Source organism: Salvia splendens, chromosome 10, assembly GCF_004379255.2.
Source record: "Salvia splendens isolate huo1 chromosome 10, SspV2, whole genome shotgun sequence".
Lineage (NCBI taxonomy): Eukaryota > Viridiplantae > Streptophyta > Magnoliopsida > Lamiales > Lamiaceae > Salvia > Salvia splendens.
This window is the reverse complement of record NC_056041.1, coordinates 13,601,869-13,614,286: the sequence shown is the minus strand read 5'-3', so window position 1 is coordinate 13,614,286 and position 12,418 is coordinate 13,601,869. Positions and strand designations below refer to the sequence as shown.

The 12,418-nt window shown below is 37.5% G+C and overlaps 2 protein-coding genes across 2 annotated transcripts; one reads left to right on the top strand and one right to left on the bottom strand.

Moving 5' to 3' along the window:
- The first annotated feature begins 490 nt into the window (after nucleotides 1-490).
- On the top strand, nucleotides 491-8,997 carry LOC121753287 (V-type proton ATPase subunit a3-like). The gene is made up of 18 exons (XM_042148532.1): nucleotides 491-792; nucleotides 2,134-2,178; nucleotides 2,710-2,832; nucleotides 2,904-3,011; nucleotides 3,747-3,857; nucleotides 3,921-4,091; nucleotides 4,545-4,682; nucleotides 4,822-4,929; nucleotides 5,068-5,175; nucleotides 5,338-5,486; nucleotides 5,714-5,867; nucleotides 6,714-6,874; nucleotides 6,948-7,154; nucleotides 7,313-7,496; nucleotides 7,630-7,710; nucleotides 7,819-8,021; nucleotides 8,307-8,366; nucleotides 8,497-8,997. The coding sequence occupies exons 1-18, from the start codon at nucleotides 646-648 to the stop codon at nucleotides 8,699-8,701; spliced, it is 2,463 nt and encodes an 820-aa protein (XP_042004466.1). The 5' UTR covers nucleotides 491-645; the 3' UTR covers nucleotides 8,702-8,997.
- A 732-nt stretch (nucleotides 8,998-9,729) lies between these two features.
- Nucleotides 9,730-11,904, bottom strand: LOC121753288 (cysteine protease RD19A-like). The gene is made up of 4 exons (XM_042148533.1): nucleotides 11,398-11,904; nucleotides 10,966-11,085; nucleotides 10,296-10,542; nucleotides 9,730-10,208 (listed from the first exon to the last, which is right to left on the bottom strand). Exons 1-4 carry the CDS (start codon nucleotides 11,884-11,886, stop codon nucleotides 9,934-9,936), a joined length of 1,131 nt encoding a protein of 376 aa, XP_042004467.1. The 5' UTR covers nucleotides 11,887-11,904; the 3' UTR covers nucleotides 9,730-9,933.
- Nucleotides 11,905-12,418: the final 514 nt, after the last annotated feature.

The window sequence follows — 12,418 nt, the reverse complement described above, 5'->3', positions numbered from 1 at the left end:
GTGCTCGATGCATCGAGCAGCGCCGTGCCAGCGGAGCGAGCGCAGAGGCGGATAGCGTCTCCGTGCCGCTGGCACGGACGGACGCGTCCCTGGTCACCGATGTGGATGCTCTTAGTGCAATCAGGGACGGAGCTAGAAAATAATCTCAAGAGGAGCATAAATATGTATAGGGAAAGTTTAGAAGAATTAAGAAGGGGCATTTAGTGAATCAAGGGTGTAAATTAGCAAAAATCATATATATGTATATGTAAGTAGGAAAATTTGAGGAGGGGCATATGCCCCACCTGCGAAAGCATGGGATCCGTCTCTGAGTGCAATACTCCATAAAATAACGAAAACCTTTATATTTTCACGTGTTATGTCACGGGCCATGGCGATTTTTTAGTTTAATAAATTGAAGATGTATCGTGTGACGCGTGTGCTCAACTAAATGGCAGTTAAAAAAAAAAAAAAACTACTAGAAAAGAAAAAAAAATGCAAATAATATCAGCCAGCCAGCGAATCTCTTCTCTCTATCTCTGACGTGGATGTGTTGATCTATCATCTACTGCTCTTTGCAATTATTTATCATCCAGCACGATTTTCTCTTCTCGATTTCTAGAGAGAGGAAGAGAGAGAGATATTGATTCGATCTGACGGTAGAAGATGGGGGAGCGGGAAGGGGGATGTTGTCCGCCGATGGATCTGATGCGTTCGGAGCCGATGCAGCTCGTGCAACTCATCATCCCCATCGAGTCCGCTCATCTCGCCGTGTCCTATCTCGGCGATCTCGGTCTTATTCAATTCAAAGACGTACGCGATTCTTAGTTTGATTCTTCTGTTGTTTCTTTAGCTCCAATTAATCTGATTGTGATTTTTTTGCGGTAATGTGATGTGCCTAGGGTTATGATTTTCGCGGATTTGGTATTATGAAACTAAGTATTGGCGAGGATTCTTCTTTGGTTGTTATTGTGTGAAGAAGCACGGAAGATGTGTTTATAATAACGTTATTGTGAACTTTGGGTTAATGTTTTTGTTGATTGCGATGGTATTTTTTGCTAAAACAGTTAAGTTATACTGTTGATTCTGTTAGGATTTATGATTTGGCATAAGGTACAAGAATTAGCTGCGGTTGACTGACCTTAAACTCTATAAAATCAGAACAAAGTTGCAATACATCATATACATGTCATTCATATCTGCATTGTTCAGCTTTTGTATAATTCGTTGTTTATTTCGTGTCTTACCGAATCCAAGGTCATGTTAGCATGTTTGGCATTGAGTTATTATTTACGTGCGCTTGAGTCTTTCGGAATTGCTTTCTGATTTTGTTGATGCAGCAAACCTGGGCTGTTGATGAAGATGTTGCCATCAAATAGTAGTTTGTTGGTTATATCAGTTTCTGGTATTAAGTTCAACAAAGTGGGGCACTTAGATGTGCATCCTCTGTACTGATTAATTACTACTCTTGGATAATCTGTTGTTCTACAAAATGAACATATTCTTCCATCCGTTCCAAGATATTCTTCCGTCTCAAGGTAGTTGGGGCATTTCTTTTGGCATGGGATTTAAGAAATTGTGTGATAAAGATTAAATTGGAGAGAGTAAAGTAAAAGAGAGAATAAATTAAAAGAGATGAAGAGAGAGTAAAGTATGAGAGAGGCAAGTTTTTGCCAAAAAAGGAAATGGCTCAACTACCTTGTGACCACACAAAAAAGGAACATGACTCAACTAACTTGGGACGGAGGGAGTAATAGAGATGTTTCTTTTTAACATGGAGATTAAGAAATACTAGATGTTTAATGTGTTGAGTGGAGAGAAAATAAAGTAAGAGTGTTAATTTTGACCAAAAACAGAAATGACTCTATTATGATGGAACGTCCCAAATATGAATACAACTCTATTAATGTGGAACAGAGGGAAAATCAGGATTAGGAATGTTGGAAAGGAAAGATGAAAAACTACGCACTTAATTTTTATGAGTACTTGAATAGGCCGCTGGTATGGATATGCTTATCTTCTTACTGATCTCATTGGCCTGTGAATTTCTTTTCCATGTCATTTTCCATAAGAATTTATTTTGTATGTACTTTTTCTGAGCTTCCTTAGCCTTGTCCCTCCAATCGTGACCAATGCCTTGCTGTCTTCTCTCAGCTAAATGCAGAAAAAAGCCCATTCCAGAGAACATATGCCATTCAGGTAAAGATTTATATCATGATATTAAGAGTTATAACTTATACCCCTCCCATTTTTGATCAATTATCAACTATGAAGGCTAGCATAGTCTATCATACTCAACAAGTATGCATGTAGTAGTTGCTTGGTTTGCAATATGCCATGCACCAAATATATAGACTGTATTTTTATTTCTTGGGTGTCAAGGGTTATACCAATATCAAGTTTGCTAGTGTCATTTCATTCCGTTTGTTAGATCAAGGTCTAGAAAGTATAAATGATTATTATCTATTAAATCACCAATTTTACCAACTTATTAAGGGAGGTGGCATCATTCAAGATTAACTTCAGTCCATCTTTTACACTTAGAAAAATGACAAAAAATTATAGAGTATCTTAACTTGGCTTCTCCGATCTATAGAGTTGTATGTTGTGGTTCTTTCCGGCTGCAACTAAAATTATTGCCAATACATGTTAGATTTTGCTTTCTGCCTGAGCATATAGGTTTGCCACATGTAAAAGTTGACTTATTGATTTTTTCGGTATCCGCTGAAGATTAAAAGATCTGGAGAAATGGCACGGAAATTAAGATTTTTCCGCGACCAAATGTCAAAGGCTGGGGTGGTGGCTCAAGTGAGATCTCCAGGTGAAGCCATTGCCAATTTAGATGACCTTGAGGTATCCTTTAGCCTTTTGTAAATCCTTCAGTTAATTGAATTAGATTAACCTATAGTGTCATCTCATTTCAGGTTAAACTTGGAGATCTTGAGGCAGAGCTAGTTGAGATAAATGCAAATGGTGAAAAGTTACAGCGTTCCTACAATGAGCTAGCGGAGTACAAGCTTGTTCTGCTTAAAGTACTGCTTTATGTTTTCAGTGTTCTCATATTTTCTTCTACATCTAATTACAAAAAGTTATTACACAATTTTACCATTCCAAAGACTTGAATGCTACCACAGTATCATTAATTAGTATGCATACAAATTTCAGATTTTTGTATATCAAAGTACCTGTATCACATCTTTCTAGGTGTAACTCACTAGTTTGAACATAAACAAAGTGTCAATGATACTTATAATTCCTGCAAAATGATACCAGCTTCAGTTCTTGGAGAAAACTCTCTATTAATGTCAAAGAAAAGAGAACCACTTGAAAAATACCTCACATTTGATATTTCTTTATCCATTTTAGGTTCATTCTATCTGAAAGAAGCAATCAGATGGTCAAAGCTCTTAAATCTGCATAGTAGTTAAGATGTTGGTTGAAATTGGTGAACCACACTCTATATATAACAGATTAACAATGGTGGACCAGTAATGAATAATGGAGTCAATCTTTCTAGATACGTATTTTTCACTTGCAGATACTTCATTGACTAGATGCAGTACCAAGATTTAATCTGATGATCAAGTAGAACATTATCACATTTGTAAAATGAAGTACTCAAATCTAGGATTTTTTTTACCAATTCTGCTGTTTTATACCTTCCCCTATATCTTATATGATCTTTTAGAGGAAAAGCATTCAATTCACCCTGTTACTCCCCAGCAGCCGGCACCTATGCTGACACGATTGCTGTTTCTTTTCCTTAGGCTGGTGAATTCTTTTCCTCTGCCCTTAGCAATGCCGAGGCTCGTCAAAGGGAATACTCATCAAATCAGGGCGGGGAGGAATCCTTGGAAATTCCGTTGTTATCTGAACAGGTACAGGCCTTGTAAAATGCATTTTCCCTCTGTTATGGTGATCAATGATGTTCTGTTTCACAGGAAACAACTGATTCATCCAAGCAAGTTAGGCTAGGATTTATCACTGGACTTGTTCCCAGGGAGAAGTCTATGGCATTTGAGAGGATTTTGTTCCGGGCTACTAGGGGTAATGTGTATCTGAAGCAGGTTGCTGTGGATGAGCCAGTTGTTGATCCAGTATCAGGGGATAAGGTATATTTAATTGACTCATATACCAGAACTAGTTCTGCAAGGCCTTATGAATCTACCAATGATGATTTTATTCTAGTCTGTTTTACTGAAAGTGATTAGTTGAATGCTTTTATTAATTACTTCTATCACGAATCAGCTCTTATAGTGTCTTTTTATCTGTTTCCAAATCTTACACTGAGCTGAACATTTGAGCCACATGCCAATGAGTTTCTAGAATCATTTATGTACGTCAACCGTGATTATGTTTTCACTTAAGCCTTTTTAGCCGCATATGCTTCTTGTTAATTTCAATAAAACGTCTTGTCACTTGCATACAAAATTGATGCTTTTTGTTGATGCTGTTTTTCTCATGCCACTTTATACCAATGCATCCATGCGAGACATTCTATTAACAATTTACACATGATAGAAGGAAGATTTGCCGAGAACTAATTTTTGTATCTTATGGTATAGGTTGAAAAAAATGTATTCGCAGTTTTCTTTTCTGGAGAAAGGGCGAAAAATAAAATCCTGAAAATATGTGAGGCATTTGGAGCAAATCGATACTCTTTTAGTGAGGATGTCAGCAAACAGTCTCAATTGATCACAGAGGTATGTGGTTTCCGAATATGCTGCATTAGTTCCTTACTGCACTTAGTTACTAACCTTGTTCTGCATGTCTGTTCATTAACTAGTTTTTATAATCATCCCCCTCTTCTGAATTCTAAACCTTTTTCTTCTGCTGTTTTAGGTCTCTGGGAGGATATCAGAGCTAAAGACTACAATAGATGCAGGACTTGTTCATCGGGGAAACTTACTTCAAACTATTGGAGAACAGTTCGAGCAGTGGAATGTTCTGGTATGACACTCATTATTTAGCTGAAGTGCTGAACTAGTGACTGATGAATGACCCCCCTTAGCCGAAATGATAGATCTTCATCTTTTTTATGAGTTAATGATGCGTTGTGCAAACATTAAATCTTTAATGTTCGTAAAGGTGAGGAAGGAAAAAGCCATTTACCACACTCTGAATATGCTCAGTATGGATGTCACCAAGAAATGCCTGGTAGCAGAAGGATGGAGTCCTATTTTTGCAACAAAACAGGTACGTAGCCATTTCTTCTGAAATCGCCTTCTTTGGCCAGGGGAGCATAGTGCCATGGAAGTGGTAATAGATCATTGATTCACAAAGCTTTGATTTAATGTCTAATTTGGAATTTCGAAATCTGGACAATTTCTCAATATGGCGATTTTTCCTTTTGTGTAGATCCAGGATGCATTACATCAGGCAACACGTGATTGCAATTCTCAAGTTGAGGCTATTTTTCAAGTCTTGCATACACGTGAAATGCCCCCAACCTATTTCCGGACAAACAAATTCACTACAGCTTTCCAAGAGATTGTTGATGCTTATGGGTGAGTAAAGATTCTGTCGTTGTAATAGTTAATAAAACTACCCTAGAAACACTACTCTGGTCAATCTTGCTATATCATTAATACGCTGGTGTTTGGTTCTCAAACTTGAAGTTAAGTTGACTAGCACTCATATAGTTCAGTTGTTTTTCTTTATACATACATATATGCATGCATATATATACAGTACAATACAGTTATTATCTGGCTATTTCATTGTCTCATGACAGAGTGGCCAAGTATCAGGAAGCAAATCCCGGTGTATTCACCATTGTCACTTTCCCGTTTCTTTTTGCGGTCATGTTTGGGGACTGGGGGCATGGTATATGCCTTCTACTTGCTACATTATTTTTTATCGTCAGAGAAAAAAAGCTCTCCAGTCAGGTATGGTCATGGTCTTCTGAGTTATTTTTTGAATAAAAAAATAATGCTCCCTTTGTCCATGAAAATTATGACTACCTTTCCATTTTTTCTATCCACCAAAAGCATGCCTAATTCTATTTTTGAATGCTACCTCACAAAAATCTCCTTCATTATCAACCTCAATTTATCCAAATACTTACACAACTACCACTCTTGGGCCCACAACTAAACCCTTCCTTCACTCACAATTTGTTGAAGGACTATTAAAACCCATGCCACTAAACGTTAGTCATGTTTTTGTGGAAGGATTAGGAAGGAGTATAGTATGTTTTACTTTAGCTGCAGTAACCTCTAACCTGTATGGCAGTAACATTCGTTGGTTTGTAGTCTGCTATTCTCTAGCTGAATGCACCATTTCACTATATTTTAATGCATCAGTTTCTTTTTTTTGGCCAGCATGATATTACACAGTTGACAGTACTTGATGATTGCCTAAACATTAGACTCTACAAATCTGTAATCTACAAGAATTGGTAATAGATATTTTTAATCTGCCATATTGATCCTGATTAACTGTGTTTTTAGTAGATTAAATAGGTAAGTTATTTTTGTGTGCTGGTGTTGCTTAGATGTTTTGGAACCTTGAACAACTTAACTAATACCAGAGTGTTCAGCTACTCTGCAAACTACATTTGGAGAATTTTTGTGTGAGTCCATAAAGAATGGTGTATATATTCTTTATAATCAATGAATAATTTTCGTGGAGATCAATATAAGCTTTAGAAAAATCCTTATTTCGGCCTCGTATATCTTAGTGTTATTCTACTACAGCCGCTTTTATGAATTATATTATACCATATAATGCAGAAACTCGGGGACATCATGGAAATGGCATTTGGTGGACGTTACGTAATTGTGTTGATGTCGATATTCTCAATTTACACTGGATTAATCTATAATGAGTTTTTCTCCGTGCCATTTGAATTATTTGCTCCGTCGGCATACGTATGTCGCGATGCAACTTGCAGGTATCTGACTGACCTTGAATCTGCTATACTCTGTTGCATGCTTCCTCTTGTATGCTGAACTTTCTTACTGCAGTGAGGCTTCCACTATTGGCTTGATCAAAGGACGAGACACTTATCCATTTGGAGTGGATCCTGCCTGGCATGGTTCACGCAGTGAGCTTCCATTCCTGAACTCACTTAAAATGAAAATGTCCATATTGCTTGGAGTTGCCCAGATGAACCTGGGAATAATATTGAGCTATTTTAATGCCCTGTTCTTCAAGAATAGCATAAACACATGGTAAGAGTTTAATACGCTGTTTTTCCTGATAACTCTTTTCATTGATTAGATCTAAGATCATTGGTATCAATATGTTCTCGTTTCTATTTGTTATTATGAAGCACAGATAGTGCTGCTATTGTATGTGGAAGTATCATTTTTTATTACTCCCATTCCAGGTTCCAATTTGTTCCCCAGATGATATTCTTGAACAGTCTGTTTGGCTATCTGTCTCTCCTTATCATTGTCAAGTGGTGCACTGGATCCCAAGCTGATTTATACCATGTGATGATCTACATGTTTCTGAGTCCTACTGATGACCTCGGCGAAAACCAGCTCTTTCCTGGTCAGAAGACGCTGCAGGTTGAGTTTTTTTTTTAAATGGAAAAGAAAAAAAAATGTTGATTATATATTCATTTCATATTTCATCAAATGTGTCGGAAGCTTTTGTATCCCACTTCTTCAACTAAGTGAAGCCAATTTCACCTACATACAGATGGTGCTATTGCTATTGGCCCTTGTGTCTGTCCCATGGATGCTGCTTCCAAAGCCTTTCCTTCTAAAGATGCAACATGAGGTATGCAATTTCAAACTCTCTTATGTTATTTTCACACCAATCATTGATTCATTGTAGCATTTTATGTATCATTTCATTTTACCTTTCTTTTATCGCTGTGACTCTCAGAGGCACCAGGGAGAGGCCTATGCACCCCTTCCAGGGACAGAGGAGTCTCTGCAATCAGCGGCAAACCATAACGATGGCCATGGCAATGGTCATGAGGAGTTTGAGTTCAGTGAAGTTTTTGTACATCAGCTTATACACACAATCGAATTTGTTCTTGGAGCTGTTTCAAATACAGCTTCTTATCTTCGTTTGTGGGCACTCAGGTATGTATATGAGTTTGCAACCTTGAAATAATACTGGATCGAGTAATTTCTGTTTGTACCAGAAACAGAAATTTTGAAACATTCTTTATTCCTTCCCTTTCATTGAGTTTTTGAAGATTTAGGATTTACCGTAAAGCTTTGGTATTGAACAAATGCAAGGAGAAAAGCATCTCCGTTATTCCTCTGTTTCTTAATAGGAGTACTAAACTTTGCAGACAACAGTTGTACTGAATAATACACTTAATATTGTCATTATAAAACTCCTTTTTTCTTTTGTGATTTCAGCCTTGCACACTCTGAGTTATCCGTTGTGTTCTATGAGAAAGTTCTCCTTCTTGCATGGGGGTGAGTTGATTTCTTCCAATGAATAATAGATGTTTATAACATTTCAATATTTGCATTATTATTTTTATTTGCGTAGTTTAATTTTTTATTTTCCTGACTAAGAAACTGATGAATGTTTGAACATCTGCAGATACAACAATATATTCATCCTTATAATTGGCATTATTATCTTTATTTGTGCCACTGTTGGCGTACTCTTGGTGATGGAAACCTTGAGTGCCTTCTTGCACGCACTGAGACTTCATTGGGTGGAGTTCCAAAACAAGTTTTACGAGGGTGATGGTTACAAGTTCTATCCGTTCTCATTCTTTGTGCTCGATACTGAAGAGGAATGAGAGTATGAATATAAATAGAAATAAAGATTTGGTGGTTGAATTTGCGTGAATGTTGATTCTTTCATCTGGTGTCATGCATAGAGAGAGAGAGAGAGAGAGAGAGAAGGCAGTAATACTTTCAGATATGGAGAATTTGAGGTGTTATTTTTGTCTCAAGTGCCTCCCTACGTGACTTTCTGTCGTTGAGAGGAATAAGCAGGCTTATTTTGTGGCCTGTATTTTACTTATGAAGAAGAGTATGGTGTAATTTATAACTACTATTATTTATTTTATTTATGCAGGCTTAATTTATGGTATCTATGGTATATATATCCTCTGGATTCCGTCCTTGGGTAGATGAAATTTCTGAATGAGGTTCTGCAAAATTTGTTTTGTTTTGTTTTTGTTGCTCTTAGCTTGTGAAATTGAAATACTTCATCTTCATTGCATATGCAACTGATCAATGGTATTTACATTCGTGTTAGTCCAAATTAGGAAACAAAAAAAACGAATGTGTGTGGAAATCCAATCCAAAAGTTTGGTGTTTAACAAAATTCTTTCCTTCTACAAAAATAAGTTGAATTTCTTTTTTCGTTTGTTTTATATTTATTTATAAAACTTTTTTTCTCGTTCTCTTTTACTTTAAATTTATGAATTCCACCATCCAGTATATTATTTCAATTGTTTCTCTCTTTTCTCTTATATTATCAATTACGTATTAAAATCCATGTCATTTATTATTAGTCTATCTCTGCTTAGTATATTTTTATGGGATAGGGGGAGTATTTAATTATTGGTCCACAATCGCTGTAGTAGCAGTTGTGTTGTAGTAGCGTCCAACCATCCATAATTGAAACACAAGTGTTTTTCAACCCGGATTTTCTTGTCCTAACGATTTATTCATTGGTTTAAAGCCAGTGTCTAAAGTAATTTCTTTTTGCTTCCTTTTTATTTTCTGTGAATTTAATGTAGAAACATTGTATGTGGTGAGTAAATTGAGTCCCCTATTACACGAAGGAAACTCCGCAAGAACATAGTGGACGGCAGTGTACTTCAACATTTCAAAGCATACAAATTACTAATAGTCATGATGCATAGTTGCAACCAATAGTTTATAAATAAACATACGATTGATTTATAAAATCATAAATCAATTTACTCGATGCAATGGTAAACAAATGCAGATGAAGCACATTTCTTTATGTACATGAAAGAGGTGAAATTTTAATGTACCTCGATGCAATGCATCTCGCCTACTTTGAGCTGCTCACAGCTGCAACGGTTGAAACCATGGAATCCACCCCACAAATATTGCGGCCCCGGCAGATTTTGTAGTATCCATTTTCTCCCCAATTCTCTCCCCAAGAATTCTTTATAATCCAATATGGTTTCTCCTTCAACCGGATGGGGGCATAGCCAGCTTCACCGTAACCAACCAGCAGCACGCCGTGATCCAATCGCTTTGAGCAGATGTATGGGCATGACACTCCTCCGACATAAGTCTGCATGAAAACCGCGTTGATAGCAACTGCATCCAAGGAGAAATGATATCACTCTCAGAAAACATTTGTGCACTTAGTTGATACTAATTGCATCTATAGTAGAGAATAGATACCTGCAAGAGGGCCATTTTTTACAAGATTTGCTGCGATTTGATCTTCATCAAGTGATACGACACTGAAATTGGCAACCTTCGCCACAACTTTGCTCTTGTCGAATTTGCAAGTTCCACGATCTGTTCCAGTGTATGGATAGTCTTCTTCTCTCATGAGTCCACCAGCTTTGAGTGTGTATTCAAAAGCACTGTTCATCAACCCACCATTGCACCCTGAGTCACATGAATTTTTGTCTTCTGGGTCACACTGCAGATTCAAAACTTGATGCGTCATAACATAGCCTCTTCAAAAAGAAACATTTAACTATTATGCTTCATAAACAAAATATGTGGTCCTAGCATTCTTCTTCCAATAGATTACTTGCCAACTAAACCCACTGAGCACCATCAGACTCCAAACTGATTTTTCTTACCAGTAACAAATCTTATACGTATGAAATACAACAAAGGTTTTAATACAGTACTCAGAAGAAATCATATCAGATCCGTTCATAAGGGACCTGCTAGATAATAATACACCAATAAAATGAACAAACTGATGAAGGATTCAACATAGCACGCATCATGCCTGATCAGCTAATCTAATATTTCCAGACCTTTATATATTCAATCAGTCCATGATGCAACTAAATCAGTAAAATTCCGACCTAAAAATACAAGGAACACAAACCTCATGATCACATTCTACAAGCTGCTGTTCGCTGAGGCTCACAAGCTTCCCTGTTGCGAGGTAGTTGGCACCCTCCAATGCTCCTGTTGTGCTAAACGACCAGCATGATCCACAGGAACCCTGGGAGACATTCACTCAGAATTTAGAACAACCACAATACCCATAAACCGAGGCCCAAAAAAACTATCACATCCAAAAACTAACAGAGTTCAGCACCCATAAGGTGAAAGAATCAATTAGAGAATATATGATTTTGGATAAGAAGTAAACAGTCGGGAGCACGCAATTGAACTGATGCTCTTAATCCTTCAAATTGAACTCAAAATTTCTATCTAGACATAAATCTCCATCATGATCAGCTACGATTGCTCAAAATCCGAAACTCGAAAAAAAAATCAGAAAGTGCAAACGAAAACCTAATTTGGTACATACCTGATTCTTCACCGCCGTAACAGCACCGTGATCTCTCCAATCGAAGTCCTTAGGCAGATCATTGGTTGGCAAAACCGGCGCCTCCTGAGCGTCGGACGGTAGACGGAGCCTCCTGTTGATTCCGAGGAATCTGTTCCGGAACTCACGCGGCGTGAGATCGGAGAACTGCGTAACGCCGTGAACGGCTGAAGGATCGAGCTTCTGGTGCCGGCTAGCGCGGCGGAGGTTAGCCTTGAACACCGAGAACCTGTGATCGTGCTCCTCCTGCGAAGCGTACGATTTGCTGAATTTACTCTTAAATATAGTGAAATGGTGGTCGGCGTTCAGCAACTCGTTATCGCCGGCGACAGCGCCGTCGCCGTGGTCCACCACCTGACGGATAAGGGGATCGTTGCTATCCAAATTGCCGCCGTCGACAGCGGCGGAGCAACAACACGACGCAACGATGAGGAGAGGGGAGATAAAAAGGAGGGGAAAGCGTGAAGCCATGGCAAAATCGGTTGAGTCTACCTTATTTTCTAATGCGTGGAGATAGATATATATAGTGAAAAAAAGGAGTGTTAAGGAGGTGGGAAAACCAATGAGGATAAGACATGTGGTGGTATTTGATTGGGTTGTGGGGGAGTTGCGTCTTGGGCAGGTCACCGCACGCAGTTCCACCATCACGCAATGGAAGAGCTATTCTTTTTTTTCCCCTTTAATAATGTATCCGAAAATGTATTGTTTAGGTATTAAATATTCAGTATATTAAAATTTATTATTTTAATATATAATTGATTCATCAAACTAATAATTTAATCTTATTTGGTTGTACACAATTAAGTTGTTTATCATTACTCTTAAATATTTTTTATTTGAATGTGAAAATAAAAATAGTTCTATCATTATGGAAAAAGTCATATAGTCAATCAGAATACCGATAATTAAAACCTTACATCAATGAGGAGTATATAATTTTGAGTAATCGTCGCATAATTTTTATTTTTTTCATTGATATTCTATCACTAAAAATTTTGCACAA

Bases quoted from the DNA above. Each gene is read 5' to 3' on its own strand.
- LOC121753288 (XM_042148533.1), bottom strand. From the start codon at position 11,886: ATGGCTTCACGCTTTCCCCTCCTTTTTATCTCCCCTCTCCTCATCGTT. The intron at 11,086-11,397 runs GTATGTACCAAA...AATGTCTCCCAG, and splicing joins TTACGGCGGTGAAGAATCAG to GGTTCCTGTGGATCATGCTG. The intron at 10,209-10,295 runs GTATCTATTCTC...CCTTGGATGCAG, and splicing joins AAAAAATGGCCCTCTTGCAG to TTGCTATCAACGCGGTTTTC.
- LOC121753287 (XM_042148532.1), top strand. From the start codon at position 646: ATGGGGGAGCGGGAAGGGGGATGTTGTCCGCCGATGGATCTGATGCGT. The intron at 4,092-4,544 runs GTATATTTAATT...CTTATGGTATAG, and splicing joins ATCCAGTATCAGGGGATAAG to GTTGAAAAAAATGTATTCGC. The intron at 5,176-5,337 runs GTACGTAGCCAT...CCTTTTGTGTAG, and splicing joins CTATTTTTGCAACAAAACAG to ATCCAGGATGCATTACATCA.